The sequence below is a fragment of the Umbelopsis ramanniana genome (genome assembly GCF_025399195.1).
Source record: "Umbelopsis ramanniana AG unplaced genomic scaffold K450scaffold_31, whole genome shotgun sequence".
NCBI lineage: Eukaryota > Fungi > Mucoromycota > Umbelopsidomycetes > Umbelopsidales > Umbelopsidaceae > Umbelopsis > Umbelopsis ramanniana.
Genome location: NW_026252117.1, coordinates 216,585 through 232,980, shown reverse-complemented (window position 1 = coordinate 232,980; position 16,396 = coordinate 216,585). Strand labels below are relative to the sequence as shown.

At 43.7% G+C, this 16,396-nt stretch overlaps 7 protein-coding genes across 7 annotated transcripts; 2 read left to right on the top strand and 5 right to left on the bottom strand.

The window, feature by feature from the left end:
• Positions 1-50: 50 nt before the first annotated feature.
• On the top strand, positions 51-1,298 carry K450DRAFT_243421 (uncharacterized protein). The gene is made up of 8 exons (XM_051589417.1): positions 51-152; positions 218-308; positions 372-450; positions 516-546; positions 617-701; positions 763-851; positions 926-1,053; positions 1,126-1,298. Exons 1-8 carry the CDS (start codon positions 81-83, stop codon positions 1,205-1,207), a joined length of 657 nt encoding a protein of 218 aa, XP_051444238.1. The 5' UTR covers positions 51-80; the 3' UTR covers positions 1,208-1,298.
• K450DRAFT_243417 (uncharacterized protein) lies at positions 900-2,493 on the bottom strand. Its single transcript, XM_051589416.1, has 5 exons — positions 2,301-2,493; positions 2,112-2,227; positions 1,967-2,044; positions 1,744-1,898; positions 900-1,660 (listed from the first exon to the last, which is right to left on the bottom strand). Exons 1-5 carry the CDS (start codon positions 2,461-2,463, stop codon positions 1,390-1,392), a joined length of 783 nt encoding a protein of 260 aa, XP_051444237.1. The 5' UTR covers positions 2,464-2,493; the 3' UTR covers positions 900-1,389.
• A 106-nt stretch (positions 2,494-2,599) lies between these two features.
• Positions 2,600-4,825, bottom strand: K450DRAFT_243410 (uncharacterized protein). Its single transcript, XM_051589415.1, has 9 exons — positions 4,561-4,825; positions 4,305-4,495; positions 4,121-4,242; positions 3,952-4,051; positions 3,649-3,889; positions 3,488-3,581; positions 2,909-3,409; positions 2,810-2,842; positions 2,600-2,743 (listed from the first exon to the last, which is right to left on the bottom strand). Exons 1-9 carry the CDS (start codon positions 4,789-4,791, stop codon positions 2,610-2,612), a joined length of 1,647 nt encoding a protein of 548 aa, XP_051444236.1. The 5' UTR covers positions 4,792-4,825; the 3' UTR covers positions 2,600-2,609.
• Positions 4,826-4,829: 4 nt separating this feature from the next.
• On the bottom strand, positions 4,830-6,354 carry K450DRAFT_243406 (uncharacterized protein). The gene is made up of 5 exons (XM_051589414.1): positions 6,069-6,354; positions 5,842-5,923; positions 5,621-5,777; positions 5,399-5,557; positions 4,830-5,318 (listed from the first exon to the last, which is right to left on the bottom strand). The coding sequence occupies exons 1-5, from the start codon at positions 6,223-6,225 to the stop codon at positions 4,962-4,964; spliced, it is 912 nt and encodes a 303-aa protein (XP_051444235.1). The 5' UTR covers positions 6,226-6,354; the 3' UTR covers positions 4,830-4,961.
• A 36-nt stretch (positions 6,355-6,390) lies between these two features.
• K450DRAFT_243403 (uncharacterized protein) lies at positions 6,391-8,215 on the bottom strand. Its single transcript, XM_051589413.1, has 3 exons — positions 8,067-8,215; positions 7,076-7,987; positions 6,391-6,982 (listed from the first exon to the last, which is right to left on the bottom strand). Exons 1-3 carry the CDS (start codon positions 8,126-8,128, stop codon positions 6,610-6,612), a joined length of 1,347 nt encoding a protein of 448 aa, XP_051444234.1. The 5' UTR covers positions 8,129-8,215; the 3' UTR covers positions 6,391-6,609.
• A 350-nt stretch (positions 8,216-8,565) lies between these two features.
• K450DRAFT_199697 (uncharacterized protein) lies at positions 8,566-10,363 on the bottom strand (the record flags this gene model as incomplete). The annotated part of the gene is made up of 3 exons (XM_051584612.1): positions 8,566-9,284; positions 9,415-9,839; positions 10,011-10,363. 3 exons carry the CDS (start codon positions 10,361-10,363, stop codon positions 8,566-8,568), a joined length of 1,497 nt encoding a protein of 498 aa, XP_051444233.1.
• A 2,535-nt stretch (positions 10,364-12,898) lies between these two features.
• On the top strand, positions 12,899-15,998 carry K450DRAFT_243390 (uncharacterized protein). The gene is made up of 7 exons (XM_051589412.1): positions 12,899-13,850; positions 13,954-14,046; positions 14,160-14,265; positions 14,331-14,393; positions 14,468-15,207; positions 15,286-15,371; positions 15,451-15,998. The coding sequence occupies exons 1-7, from the start codon at positions 13,167-13,169 to the stop codon at positions 15,953-15,955; spliced, it is 2,277 nt and encodes a 758-aa protein (XP_051444232.1). The 5' UTR covers positions 12,899-13,166; the 3' UTR covers positions 15,956-15,998.
• The last annotated feature ends 398 nt before the right edge of the window (positions 15,999-16,396 follow it).

The window sequence follows — 16,396 nt, the reverse complement described above, 5'->3', positions numbered from 1 at the left end:
TAAATAAAATGTCAACACAGCGGTAATTTTCAACCTGCATAAAACAATCACTGTTGCACCCGTATCACGGAGTTTATGGTATGGCGACATTAGACCACCAAGTGTTTGAGCAGATCCAGCAAAGACTCGATGAAGAGACGGCTCGCAAAGATGTAAGGGGTTAAAAGTAACTTATGCAGCCTTCACTAGGCTTTTAAGAGTTTCCATTATCCTACAGGAAATCCGACAAATTGTACGAGATCTCGATCGTACGGCGCGCATTCAAATCGCATATTTGAATCGTATACATGCCGATCCGACTGGGCCAGGTAATAGTGCTACCTATAGTTGATGAAACATGGTAAAAAACTGATATTGGGTCATATGGATAGTACCCACAGTGGATTTCGAGCCTCTAAGGGAGCTATTGCAAACATTAGACAAGCTGGTGCCTGAGACTCAATATTACAAGTACGAGCGTATGAATTGATGGCTTGCAACTCCTAGTTCCGCAATACTGACAAAATGATTTTCAGATACTGTGATCTCTGGAGAGGAACACTGCAAGTAAGTGCAAGTTATTGAAACCAGCATGGTCATCTCTTCCAGTATTCACCCTACATCTTGGCTACAACAGCAAATCCTGTTTCTAGTGGCCTTCTCAACCTATTTGAAGCATGAGCGAGTTCCAACCATCGCAGAATTCCAAGATGCATTAGAGTGTATGTATGCCGAAGCAATGACAGCCCGCCCACGCAATACATATTTATGCCTTCATTACAGTAAAGGTCGATATCCAGAATGAATTGCTTGGGTTGCACATACCATACGAAGACGTACTCCAGTCTTTCATCAGTGTGGCAAATGAATTGGTACGCAGTCCTCAGATTGTGGTGAACAATGTTCCGCTTTATTATGTACAGATTGTCTAATATGAAGGAAAAAGTCCCGGCTTGCTGTCAATTCAGTCACTAGTGGAGACTACGATCGACCACGCAGGATATCCAGCTTTGTCAAGGACTTGATGGCAGGATTTCAACTTTTGAACTTGAAGAATGATAATTTACGAAAGAGGTTTGCGCCATTTCTGTTGTGGATTATCTATGTTAGGTGTCATTGTATGCGCTAAAATATCGGTTTATCTAGGTTTGACAGCCTTAAATACGATTTGAAGCGCATAGAAGAGGTCGTATACGATGTGTCGCTTCGAGGATTAACACGACAGTAGTGGAAGATATTATCGTACGTAGAAATACGAGGCAGTTATTAAGAATGGTTATAAAAAAAAAATGAGGGATGTACAAATGGAGTGGAGTGTAGGGATGTCTTTTTTTACAATGATGAGAGGGTTTCTACTTTCGTGTCTTGGTTCTGAAAAGACATTTGATCCTGTTCGTGCTGAACATAGAATCATTGTCTAATTGTGCCGATGGTATTATCCCTCGCCCAAGTAGTCCCGCAAGTCGGACACTTGATCTCGGACCCATTGTCTTGCTCCGGAAAGTAACCTGCTGCACAGTGTGTATGCAATCGAACTTCGCATCGACCTTGACTGCACCTCTCTCCCACCGTAACAATTTCCATGCACATTAGACATTCGTGAATTTCATTCTCAAACGTCTCCTTGAGATAATTTTGTAGCTCAATGATGCTTCGCATATGCAACACGTAGTATCCATCTCTACGATATCGGTAAAAGAAATTGAATGGATCAATACACCCATGATTATAAGCCACTTCATACACACGGAACATAATCGATACCTTCGTCTCATCAGCCATTTGTCAGCTACCAGCTTGTTGAGAAGCTCCTCCGTTTCTCGTTGTGAAAAGGCGGGTTTTAGTTTTGGACCTTCGCGTATAGCCGCCATGGAACCGAGAGAAAACGCTTCATCGTCTGCGGTAACAATCAACTCCAGCTGATCATCAACCACCGGGAGAATCAGTATTTTGCGTGTTTTACGTCCCATTGAACTTTGCGCCTTACCACTCGCTTGAAAAATCCAATCTCATTTGCAGTATAGGTTGTTGCAAGCTGTGCCACTTCGTCACCTCTGGTATTCACCTACACATGACGAACAGAATTAAAAGGGAGAGGAAAACAGGGTTCATCTGGAATTTCATAGTCATACCAGAGCGATGATAGCACTGCTATTGTATTCATCGACTGTCCGTCTCAGGGCGAGATCAACATCCGAGATCTCCTTGTTGATAACAGCAACAAAGTCACCAAAATCAGCTTTGTCGGCTTAAATATGAAAGGAGACCTAAAGTTGAGGTATAATGTTGATGTCATTGGTGGACCACGCGTGAAGTCTTACCGTTGAGCATGTCGCAGATCTTTTCGTAGATCACTTCGGCCTGAGATTCCTCCAGGATACGATGCGATAGCATAGACTGCATAAACAGTCTATGGGTGCCATTATACTCGGTCATTTCATGTGGGTGCTGCTCCTGTCCGTTCATGGTCTCAGTAGTTGCCATTCTGTGAATGCTGGATTTCAACAAAACTTGACAGCGGGTGGAGGGGAAAAAATTCAAATCAGCGGGCTTTTTTTATTGAATGTGTACCCTTTGTACATTGTGTTGGAAAATCCGGTTTACTACTAGACGTAGTCACTATTACAACTTCAATTCTGGGGAAGATACTTGTAAGGGTTCATGATAGCATTAGGATCAATAGTCTTCTTGATAGTCTGCATCAACTGTATCATAGCATCTGACTTGGAGTAATGCAAGAACTTGCCCTTCTGAAGTCCAAGGCCTGATGAAACAAGTCATTAGAGTGGTGAAATTACAAGGACGGAATATAAAGTGTATAATAACTTACCATGCTCAGCAGAAATTGATCCGTTCTCCTTTGCTGTAAAAGAAAGATATGAGTTTATACTGTAACAAGACGTAGTCAGTCAGAGGCTGGTCTACTTACAAACCCATTCAAAGATATATGGTTCAATAATGTTCATGATCTTGGTATCGACGGTCTTGGTAGCGATGTTCAAATGCAAATTGCCATCACCAACGTGACCGTAACCGACAACCTCTACAACGGGAGAGTCATCCTTTCCATAAACACCATGTTCAGTGAGATGCTTCTTCATGTCTTCGACACATTCGTAGAGGCGGGGCACAGGAAGGGAAACGTCATATTTGAAAACGCCTCCTTCCTTGCTAAGAGCTTCAGGAATACCTTCACGCATGGACCACAAGTTTCGGATCTGAGTCTCATCCTGAGCAACGACACCATCAAGAGCAACTTCATCGGTCATCAAGTTCTCGAGCAATCCATTCAATTTTTCATCATCATGATCCTTGTTTGAACCACTGGTCTCGATGAGGACGTAGAAAGGATACTCGTCGGAGAGAGCACCTTTCACATCACTGTGCTTCTTGAACATCTTAGATGCATTAGTATCCCAAAACTCGAATGCTGGGAGGTATTGGTAAATAAATAAAAGATTGGGGGGTGCAACGAATCACCAAGTACACTGCTACGACTACAACATACCAGACAAAATTTCAGACACTTCGGATTTAGCTTGCTTGAAAGCCTTTTGGACATCTTCGAATGAATTGACACCGAGCAATGCAACGTTGACAGCCTGATAGGATGTCATTATTAGTTCCTCAACCTTTGCTTGAAATATCAGATCACTCTGGAAGTCTTACCTTGGGCTTACGAGGTGTTAAGATAGACACACCGGTGATGACACCGAGGGTACCTTCTGATCCAATGAAGAGTTGCTTGAGATCATAACCAGTGTTATCTTTGCGTAGAGTGGAAAGATTTTCGAGAATGGTACCGTCAGGCAACACAACCTCTAAGCCTAGGACGGTTCCGTGCAATGATCCATAACGAAGCAATCGCAGACCACCTGCATTTGTTGCTACGTTACCGCCAATATGACAGCTGTAAAGAAACTAGACTGTTAACCTATGATAACAGAGTAATGATAGGTGAACGATACTTGCCTTCCCTTAGCACCCAAATCGATAGGCATAATGTAGCCCTTCTCATGAAGGTAGTTGTCCAAAATTTCCAAAACGCATCCAGAATCACTGACAAGGACACCTACAGACGCAATCAATATATACACTTCGCGAACCACACATGTTTACATCGAGGGGAATGGTACTTTACCAGAGACAGCATCGAAGCTACGGACTTGGTTCATGTTGGCAAGGCTGAGAACGATTTCGTCGAACACGGGGACAGAGCCGCCAACCAAACCAGTATTTCCACCCTGTGGAACAACAGCCAACCTTGAGACCATTTAGTTATCAAACATATGCTCGAGGTGGAGGTGGGGGAGGGCAAAACTTACTTGTTTTCGTTACAATACTTCATGATGTCAGAGACCTGTTGAGTAGTCTTTGGCTTCAAAACCAACTTAGACTTTCCCCTATACTTGTTCATCCAATCTGTGTTGAAAACGAAAAGATCATCATCGTTGTCGTAAATCATACCGTTGTCACCGACAATGGATTTGAAGTGTTCGACATGGTCAGGCGAGAGCTAGAGAAGTTGATCATGTCAGAAGCAATCGAAGAGGTTATTTTTTAACCTATGATTGCCCTTACCTGGCTAAAGCGGGTGTCTCGTTCGTAACCGGGATACTTGTCAACAGTATAGTGGACAACCTTGGTGGGTCCTTTGGTGTCGACTTGAGCAGCTGATTCCGTGGCATAGCGACGGAGCGACACAGCTAAGGAAGGGAGAGCAGCCTTTGAAGCAGAAGCCCTATAGGCTAAAGCGCCACGAGGTAGCATGCTGACCGCGCGACGAACATTAGGGGGTGTGAATCGCAGCATTGCTGTTGCAAAAAGCTGTAGTAATAAAGGAAACTGTAGAGATGGCGAAACTCCGAACTGTATATCAAGATTTTAGCACAGGCGTAAAAAAAAAAAAAAAAAAGATGGAGGATGAAAATTCTCAAAATATTCGTTACATGAGGTTCAAAATTATATGACAAGTATTCAATCTAAAAACAATATATCTGATCTGTCAGTTTGCTAACTGGTCTAGTAGGCTCATATCCTATTTCATTGGTGAGGAGGGTCATGGCTTTCATCATTGCAGGCGGCCCACAGAGTAGGATCTTGATATCTTTAGCTGGCGGAGGTAACCATCTTTCAATCATCTCTCTCGTTACAAACCCCACTCCACCGGTCCATCCTTCGGGAGGATTATTCAATACATAGTATACTTTCAGATTGTCATGTCGCTTTGCCAGCTCATCAAGCTCCTCTCGTAACAATATGTCGTCGTCTGTCACATTTGCGAAAATGAGAGATACTTTCGTAGGGTCATGAGGGTTGCTCAGAATAGCGCGAATAATCTAGCATGAAAGAAAGAGGGTTCGGTGAATATCTCTCTACCAAGGAACATTCGGATGCATAAACTGGTCGTAAAGCTTACCTGAAGCATGGGGGTAATTCCTGTTCCACCTGCGATCATGCCTAATTCCCTCACCATTCTCGGTGTATATGTGAAGGCGCCTCTTGGTCCTTTCACACCTACAGTGTCGCCAACATCTAGCTTTGCTACGAAACTTGAGACCGCTCCAGTTGGGTATGACTGGAAGATGGATTATCCGTCAGCAAGCACGGCAAACAAGGCACGCATTTAAACGGGAGTTACCTTGATCATAAGATCGAAATGTCCTTGGGTATTAAACTGGCTGGTAGGTGTATAGCTTCTTGAAACACTTCTTCCATCTACATCCACTACTAGAGAAATGTGTTGTCCAATTGGCAGACCGAGGACCGCGGTCTTGGATGGTAAAGCAAACCGATAACTGGGACAAAAAGGGGGTCAGAGCGATGCAGCTTGATATCATACTATACACAGGCTGCACTTACATAGCGGTGTTGTGAGAGACTGGGAGTTTTTCGACCAATTTGAAGTATTGTACGGTGTGCTGGTCTAGAATTCGTTGAGGAACTATACGGTGGAAAAGAATTCGTGGGGAGATTAATATTGCCAAGTTTTTCGAGCAACATACCAATCGTTCGCTTTTAGGGCATATCAACGATACTACCCCACTCTGTTTATCCCAGGCAGTCATTCGTTTACTAAATTCACCTACGTTTTCTTCGCCAGTACAGCTTCCAAACTCCATATACGGTCCCTGTAACGCAGACTGGAATGGCTAACGACAGGAAGTATGGATCGGTTAAAATCCGTAGTATTCGACGAACAGTAAGAGGCATGCGAAGTTGTGATGAAGTCATTAGTTGGGCCATTTGGACAGTTGACGGATGCAAAGCTGAGATCCGGTTGGGGGTACCTTTTTGTCTCAGCGGAATCACAAAAAAGGTTATTTGGTACACGTGATGGCAGAAGAGTACAGACTATTCTCAATGTGAGGCAACGGTTTGGTTGGTGAAATCTATTTATTATGAGGTCTCAATGTTTTCCCTTGCTTTCATGATGAACTGAGTAGCTCGGTAGATCATGTTAAGTCAGCCAATTTTTTGTGCAATGGTGACCAAAATATGGTGGGGGGCAGATAATAAATTGGGACCATTTTGCACACAAAGCTCGCCAATTTTTTCGTTTGAAAAAAAGGGTTTTTTTATTATTACTGTACTGGATAAGATGGCAGGGATGGTGTCATAGCAGTATAATTAATATTCTTCGACTTCTTCGGTATCGCTCATGGCCATAGAATCCATGGCAACTTCTTCGTAATCCTTCTCCAAAGCAGCCAAATCCTCACGAGCTTCAGAGAATTCACCTTCCTCCATACCTTCGCCAACATACCAATGAACGAAAGCACGCTTAGCGTACATAAGATCAAACTTGTGGTCAAGGCGAGCCCAAGCCTCGGCAATAGAAGTAGTGTTGGAAAGCATACAGACAGCACGGGTGACACTGGCGACATCACCACCGGGAACAGCAGTGGGAGGTTGATAGTTGATACCAATCTTGAAACCAGTAGGACTCCAGTCAACGAATTGAACAGTGCGCTTGGATCGAACGTTGGCAATAGCAGCATTGCTGAAGAAAGCAAAAGTGAAATGATGGAAAAAAATAAAAAGTTAGATAAATGCCGTTCCCCTAAAACCAACTCCCAATATAAAAACTACATACGTGTCCTTGGGAACAACATCACCACGATACAACATACAACAGGCCATGTATCTACCGTTACGGGGATCACACTTGACCATTTGGTTGTTAGCATCGAAGCAAGCATTGGTGAGTTCAGCAACGGAGAGAGATTCGTGGCGGGCCTTGGAGGGAGAAATGATGGGAGCATAGGCAACCAAGGGGAAGTGAATACGAGGGTAAGGGACAAGATTAGTCTGGAACTCATTCAAATCCATGTTGAGAGAACCATCAAAACGAAGAGAGGCGGTGATGGAGGAGACAACCTGGGCAATCAAACGGTTGAGATTGCTGTAAGAAGGCTGCTGAATATCCAAGTTGCGACGGCAGATATCATAGATAGCTTCGTTATCGACCATGAAAGATACATCGCTGTGCTCCAAAGTGGTGTGAGTAGTCAAAATGGCGTTATAAGGTTCAACGACAGCGGTGGAAACCTGAGGGGCGGGATAAATAGAAAATTCCAACTTGGACTTCTTTCCGTAATCAATTGACAAGCGCTCCATCAACAGAGCACCAAAACCAGAACCGGTACCACCACCGAAGGAGTGGAAGACAAGAAAACCTTGGAGACCGGTACAGTTATCAGCCAACTTACGAATGCGGTCCATGACGGGGTCAATGATTTCTTTGCCAATGGTGTAGTGACCACGGGCATAGTTGTTGGCAGCATCTTCCTTTCCTGTGATCAATTGTCCAGGGTGGAAGAGTTGACGATAGGCGCCAGTGCGGACTTCATCGATAACGGTGGGTTCCAAGTCGACAAACACAGTACGAGGAACATGCTTTCCGTTGCTGGTCTCCGAGAAGAATGTGTCAGCTGAGTGATCGTTCATGGCATCAGGTGCCAAGAAACCATCAGGGCTAAGGCCGTGTTCCATGCAATAAAGTTCCCTAGTAACAATGGGATCCAAGTTCCCGGGCATGAGTTTTGGAGAAACAGATGGGATGACACAGATTGCATAAAACTTACCAGCAGGCATTACCAATCTGGACACCAGCTTGACCAACGTGAATACTAACGACTTCTCTCATATTGAATTTTTCGGGGAAAGGGGTTTGATAAGTATGTAACTTCTTGTTAGGGTAGAAGACAGACTTGGAGGCCGAAGACAAGGGAAAAAAAAAAATCGCGCGCCTACTGAGAAAAATGTTGGCTGCTGATACGCGTCGTCGTTTATTGAAATAGATCAGACCCAATGAGAAGATTTTTATGTGAGGAATAAAAGAACATGTGTATTTCGTTCACAGCAGTATAAGTTTTTTTTCTTTTTTTGCTATGATGGGGGATGTGGTTTCCAGCCCAGCCAGATGGTATATCGCAATGGAATAAAAGAACAGGCAATGCAACGAAGGAGAGAAAGTGTGCACAGATTTGATTAAGAAGAAAAGAAAAAAAAAAAGGGGGAGGGGCAAGTGAGATGATTTGATGGAATGTTGTTTTCTTTCTTAGTTTGATTTGCGTGTCCATCTCATGTATAGTGTGGCCCATAAGTGAAAGGCATATGAGCGTCTTGAACAACCGAGGTATTTGAGTAGTCCCATGTAGTAGGAAGGTTGGAGGGGTGAGATTTATCGATTGTATAAGCCATATCATGAGAGTAAGGGCCGACTAGTGTAGGCGTAGGCGTAGTAGACGGTGACAGAGTGGATGTGGTATCAACATAACCTTCGGGCTCCATGGAAGAGGATGGGCCAGGGGTCAAAAACATATCTCGAGCAGGATCGTCCATGACAGGAATAATACTGTCAATAATCATTCTGGGCCCGAGATTCAATTCTACAGACGCCAGGCGCGTGAGTTGTTTTGACAGTTCCATAGCATGGCCTTCTATGCTGTGTATCAGCTGCTGGCTAGCTTCTCTTCCTTCAGTGAAATCTCGACATTGTGTCCATTGAATAGAACCATCAGCAAGAGTACCAGTTTCCATATAGAATTCCACAGCGTTCATGGGATCCCGAATTTGAATGTCCATGCGACCCAGCTCACCATCCTGTACAAGCACAATGCGATCAATTACATCAAAGGGAAATTCAATTTTAAAGCGCTGTTGTTCCTGAATATGCCATATCATACGACGCAATGGCAGCGAATAATGGCACAGTAGATCGGCAGATTGAATTCTCATCCTCTTCCACGTGCCGATCGTCAAGGTACTGGCGGGGAAGAAATCCAGTGACATGCCTGAATCTGGTTTTTTTTTTTAGGTGTGTTAATATTGAATCCGAGGATCGCTGTTTAAGGAGAAAACCTCTATAGCAAAAAAGGTGTAGAGACCTATTTTTGGACAGGAATATCTTTAAACCAAAAACATGCGTACCTAACATGACGTGCCTATCAGCAATGTCGATCTCGGGGCCAGAAGGCTGTGGCGGCGGTTGATAATGTGGCTGCTGCTGATGATATGGGCTAAAATGCGAAGACCATGGAGTGGCCGTAGGTGGCGGCATCATATCGTTTTGCATTTGATTCAGCAATCCTCCACCAACTGAATGCGCTCTCATTCTTGCTCGTTCACGAACAGCTCCCATTACATCAGAACTACTACGCGCCCTTCTAAAGTGATGAGGAAGAACAGGTGGCCGATAATGATGACCTTGTCGAGATGGATAGGCCGGCGGATAAAACGGCATGTATCCGGATGCTGCCATGAACTGTGCTCTCATGGCTTCTTCTTGCAAAATGGCTGCTCTTTTCGCCATATTTTTGACTTTGGCGCGACGATTTTGAAACCAGATTTGGATGCTGTGAGTAAGGAGGTTGGCAGCGGAAGATCATTAGAATGAGGGGGTTGTGTCCAGTATGATGGGACCATTAAAGTAAGCGTTGAAAAAAAAAATGTGCGTGGTTGATGGGAAAACGTGGTTAGCAATGCTTTTAGCAGGAGGCGAATGATATGCATGCTTTGAACAGTACCTTCGTTCAGTCATCCCTAGCTCCTGAGCAAGGTTACTACGCATTCGTGAATTAGGAGACGTGTTTGTCATGAAGGTTTTTTCCAACACAGCTAGTTGCTCTGGGGTAGCGCGTGTTCGCTTTTTGGGGGTAGCACCAGACGCATTGCTATTACTGCCGCTACTACCAACAATGGCGGAAGGCAGGGGTCTACCGCCATCGCGTGAATATTCAGACTGATTACTGCTGCTGGTGTTAAAAGATTCCGAGTCTACTGCTTTGGAGTCGTCGGGGTAAGGCGGCATAGGTGGCGTATAATTATATGGCTGCGTCGATTTGACTGTTGTAGTGTATTCAGGTTTGCTGGTATTCATACCGGGGTCTTATTCATGGAATATTGGTGTATAAAGTAACGACAGAGTTTTGTGAAATCAGAGAAACACTAATTATTCACAGGAAGAGATTGCAAAATAAAAAAAAATGTTTGATTATAAACAGTGATGAGCTTCTTAGAGAAAAAAATGAATGGAAGGGGTGATATCACACACTTTGATAGAGGTGACGTTGAAGAAGAAAAGAGAGGAAAGAAAGAGGTGAGAAACGGATGCAAGCTCAAAAGTACCTTTTCGCATTTCCTCGTCTCATCAAATTTTTAATTGCGTTTTTTGTTACACACAAACGATCCATTACAAGCGGGCTTGAAAATCACTGGATTGACGCCGCAGGAACATGTTGTCAGTAGCCAATCACTGCCAAGAATATAAATTCGATATACCCTGATGGGATGCCTTCCGCTCGCTACAAGCGCCTCGCTAGTTCAACCATTGATACGTCATGGCTCAACGTACTGTCCAAAGTCATTTATCTACGTCTGTGATCAACCATCGTACACCACCATGGCAGTTGGTATTTGATAAGTCAATGTGGACCTTATGTGGGAAAAAAAAGCCTTACAAACCACAAGCATACCAAAGAGCTACATTGAATGCGACAGCAATTTCGGTGGTAACTATAATCATGTATTATATCGAGATACGCTTGCTTGGTATATTGAAATTCACAAATGTAAATGACTGCAAGCGTGAAAAAGGACTGAATCATAAGATGTATGAGAAGTTGAATACTGTAGTTTGATCTTGTCGGCCGGGCTGCTTGAGTGCATAGATGGCTGGAGTGATGGGCTTCACTGATCTAATGGCCCCACCCTACTCTATTTACCATTTGATCCTATTGTAATTTACACCTTTTTTTTTTTCTTTTTTTTTTTTTTGTATTGTGCAACTGCATTCTGAGTGTTAGCCTCAAAGCCAAAATGAGGATTGTCCTCTCCGCGCATGAGCCGAGACCACACCTCAGTTGGGATGTGGAATCTAAACATTAGAGCGCATACTGGCTCTTATTCTGAATATGGGACTGTTTTTAGTCTAAATTGTCATGGTTGACATGGGATAAATCGGTAACATTCAGGTAAGAGTCGCAATGCATGGAACAATACAAACAATAAACGAAAAGGGGGGTAGTACTGTCTTATTTTTCCCAAACTTATTGCAAACTGTGGAAGAAGTTCACATTCATACGATTTTGTCTAAAAGGGCTGGTGGGGTGGTGGCATTTAAAGCCGTCGTACAGTGCGAACGACATGATGAATAACTATCAAGCTAGAATCCTTTACAAATCTGTACGCCAGAGAATCAGCCCATATAGCTTTTTCATAAAGCTGGACCACAAATTTTAAGTTTAGGGGTCACAACCAGGTAATTTGGGAAAAATCCATCACGCCTCGCCAAAGACATAACCTCTTCTTTCCACCCTGAACACTTCTTGTTCCATATTGAAAAGTGGCTGTAATATAGTTATTTATATCGCTGTTAAAAAAGTCCATTATCATTGTCCCAAGCTTTATATGCAGGCGGGTACCGTCAACATACATTAGGTATTTATTTCCAAAAACCTAGTTGCCAGCAGTTGAAGGTTGTTATCAGATACATTGTGCATGTTGGTGTATTTGCCTCCCTACTTCATCCGGTTCCAGTTTAGATCTGCAAAATATACCAGTCATTGCGTAAAAGAAATTACAAAATAAAAAGGCTCTCGCCACTGTAAAGGCTGACGTAGCTAGACCATTCATCTTTACATAGAGGCGTCCTACCTTGGCATGATGGCATACTGCGTTTTAGTGGCCCGCATGAAAGGGTGCGTGGCCAGCAGAGGTAATTTATGCATGCCAAAATTTGCACCAAATTTGACTATTTCTCTATCATACAAGGCTCAATGAAGAAGATGGTATATACTTGCGGTCTCCTACGGCAAAAAATTCAAAGCGACCATAGTGATCATGCTTGAGATGCCAGCGGTATGATGTTTATTGCTATTTGTCGGACCTAAAAACCTTTTTTTTTTTTTTTTACCTTGGCAAAGCTCTGTCATGATGCAATGAGGAAGCGAAAGGAAGCATCGGAACGTAGATCCTTCTTTCTGACGCCTAACCGTATTTGATGCAGCATGGCAAGACCTTGAAAACTTTAGCACATAAATACTTGCACCACTCTATCGTGATATTTTTGGGTGGAGTGCGATTGTTCTCTGCATGAGCGATCGACTGGCATGCCTTGAACCTCACGTGGCAAGTAGAATGGCTTCATATGACCGCATATAGAGTAGTGCTAGAACTGGGATTACGTCCATCGAATGAACTAGTCTGGGAGGTTGGAACTGGCGGAAATGTTCTTTATACAATCGGATACATTAGTTCAAAAAGGTTTTCCGGCTAAGCGATTCGTTTGGCTGAGAGCGTGTGGACAATGCAGTTAAGGGCAATAACAAGGTGGAGAATGGGGGAGATGGAATTTTAAAAGGGCGAGAACGTTGAAAGAAAGGGGGACCGGACCAGCTAACATCAGCTCCCCGACTCCAACAAATCAAAATGTGACTGGTGATGTTCTGGGTCCTTCTTGCAACGTTGCTGATTTTTTTTTTATTGCTCTGTGACTTGTCGAATCAATTGTTCGCTCCAGCCCTCTATATTTAGCGACTGAGGAACCCTCTTTTTCTTTCCACACTTTTTCTTCTACTTTGAAAGATATGCACAAAAGCAAGTCTGTCAGATTACAGGATTTTGAGGAGAGCGAGAGTCTCATGGACAGTGAGTATGCCTCTCCAACATGCTGTTAGTATTACATGACAACTTATTTTCGAAACCGGAAAATCAAAAACCGAACAGATCCTGGCCCTAAACCGGAAGACCCTTACTTTTCTATCCCAATGGATAGTTATAATAGTAGTCAGTACGAAATTCCAGAGCGCGTATCAACAACTCGAGCCGAGGTGGAGGAAAAAAACGAGGGCGACCTCGGTATGGTCAGGTCCAAAACAGCACCGGAGCAGCTTAATACGATAAGCGAGAAAGCCGAACCGGAACCTGTACTAGAGGAGGTCGCGGATGGTGTCCTCTCCAGTGACAGCGAGTTTGATTGGAATGCGGATCCCAACGAAGCAGAAAAGCCAAAAAGACGTCGCACTACCAGAGAAAAGATCAAATCGGTCATGCAGCGACCATGCTGCTGGCACTACCTCTCGCCTTTTTCCAAGCGATTTCTCATCGGCTTTGTCGGTTCGTGCTTGTTTGTGGGCGTTGCCATGCTCGCACACTTTTTACTTCCGTACCCTTCGGCCGAAGAGGAAGCGACACCGACCTTTTTGAATATCAGAAACAATGTCCAATGCTGGATGTATTGGTCCGCCATCATGTGGATCATTGGTTGGTTCACTACCATCTTCGTAGAAGCTCTTCCTTCTGTCGTCAGTATGTGGGTGAAGGTGTTCATGGGCCGAAGAAGTGAGATGGTCAAATCACAGCTCGAGGTAATTGGATAAGATCGGGATTTGATAACAGGGTTGATGGCGGAGGCGCGTGCAACGCCCTTTGTTAAAATCCGTCAATTAACTTTTTTGTTTACTTCGCTAGTACTATATGAGTATGAAGAAATATCTCAAGATTCTACTGGTAGCTGCCTGGAACTGGGGATGTTGGGCCTTCCTGCTGCAAGTCCCATTTCAGGTAATTAATTATTCATGGTTTTCCTTTCCAGCTGGGCCCCCGAAAAAATCGATTGGGTGACAGGATTTGAATAGTGACAGCTGCAGATTTTTAACGCCACACTCTTCGTTTAGTCAGTGCAAAAGCAGGCTTACACTGACGTTATTTGGAAAGTGTTCGCTTCCATCTTCTTCCTTACGGTGTTTTTGTTCATCCAAAAGGGCATTGTGCAAATTATTGGTAAGTTCATTCACATTCCCAGTCATTCAGGAGAATTGATTGATTGACTCATGTATCCTCGCTAGCCATTAAATTCCACAAGGTTGCTTACAATGATCGTCTCAAGGAAAATCGATATGCCTTGAAAAGTGAGTACAAGATGTTTTTTACTCCGAAGAGCCGGTCCAGAAAACTGATGCTTTTATTGCCTGTTCTTTCACAGTCTTGGATCGTCTGAGTAAAGCGGAAAGAAGATCTCGTACCAACACCAATACCCCTAACTCCGCTTCCCAAAGTGGTATGCGAAATCGTCGACCCGCCTATTCTCGTTATTCCAGCTACGACCAAGGCAACTTGACCGATGATGCTCACAACTACTCATACAGCGATCATGATACCCCTAACAAGCGCTCATCTGCCTCTACACCTGTGGTCTTTTCCCAACTACAAAAGAAATTGCAAAATATCGTATTGACAGATACTCCGGACGCACGATCTCGCATTCAAGACTCCAAGGTTGATATCAATTCCGAAGACTTTGCAAAGAAGGTCGCTCGCAAATTGTTTACTTCACTTGGTCCCAACAAGAAGAGATTGACGTTGATAGATTTTGAGCCATATTTCGCCACTGTGGAAGAAGCCGAAAAAGCGTTTGCTGTGTTCGACAAAGATGGAAATCATGATCTGTCTCGTAGAGAAATGCGTGATACCGTGTTGTCCATTTACAAGGAAAGAAAGGCTCTAGCACAATCCGTTCGCGATACCAGCCAAGCTCTTGGAAAGGTCGATGCTATGTTGCTGATGGTCAGTTCCATTGCTACTATCTTTACTACCTTGACTATCTTTAGCGTCGATGTCTGGAAGAGTTTGGTACCCTTCGGATCCGCGTTGGTGGCTCTTGCCTTCGTTTTCGGCAACACTGCAAAGAATACCTTTGAGAGTATCCTCTTCCTTTTCGTCACTGTAAGTCTATGCATGTAACTTTTTTTGAGTACATACAGGTTAAGGACCCCTATTGACCCCCGTTTCCTTCCCATGCAGCATCCTTATGATGCAGGTGACTATGTTGTCATTGACACACAGACTTTGCTGGTGGCCAACATGGGCATCATGTCCACTACCTTTGTGTAAGTCTCTTCGCATTTTTGGGTGGGTCGGTCGGTCCTGTTTGCAATTTTCCCTGACGGTTTTTTTTCTTGTTCTCAGTCGAACAGACGGTCAAGAGATTAATGCACCTACCACTGTCCTTATGACAAAATTCATCAACAACATCCGTCGCTCTGGTAACATGGGAGAATCCATTTATATCGACGTTCACTTCAACACCCCAACGGAGAAGATCCATGAACTCTCTACTCGGTTGCAAGAATTTTTGACTGTCAACTCCAGAGACTTCCAGCCTGGATTCAATATTAAAATCAATGAGATCGTTCAGCTGAACACTTTGAATCTGCTGCTTTATATCGAGCATAAGGGTAACTGGCAAGATGGTGGCAAACGTTGGGAGCGACGTACTCGCTTTATGTATGCCCTCAAGGATGCGCTTCAAGATTTGGATATCAAATACAGTCTCCCAACACAAAACATCACTACGTCTCCCCATACTGAAACGATTCTTGCAGAAACACCACAAAGCTTTTCATCTGACCTTCCTCGCCCACGTCACCGTCAACGAACTGCCGAAACTTCCTTCCCAGGCATTGACGGGTAATCATACCAGCGTAGCATTTCCATTTTTTTCTCTCACATCAAGTTGTACATATGCAGGTCTCATGCTGATAAACAATCATCTTACATTTAAAAAAAAAAAAAATTAGGGTTGGCTTGGGGTTTATTTATGTTTTTCACTAGGAGCTTTGCAACAACGTGCATAATGACGCTCATTTTCGCTATTTCTATGCTTGGAAATTTCACCTGAAACCTATTACAATTTTTTTTTTCACCAGCCTGCCATGTTCACTCTATACATCATCGACGGTTATGTTGCATCGGCTATTGCAACACAGCTTTGACTGAGTTAAGCTGAGTGAACATTCAGGATTATCCGAAGTAGGATTTAGGACATTTATGGCATCTTGAGGTAACAGGTTTGCAGGAATAGCAACGATTACATATTGCATGTTAATGCAAATGTTGCACAGCCTCGGTCTCC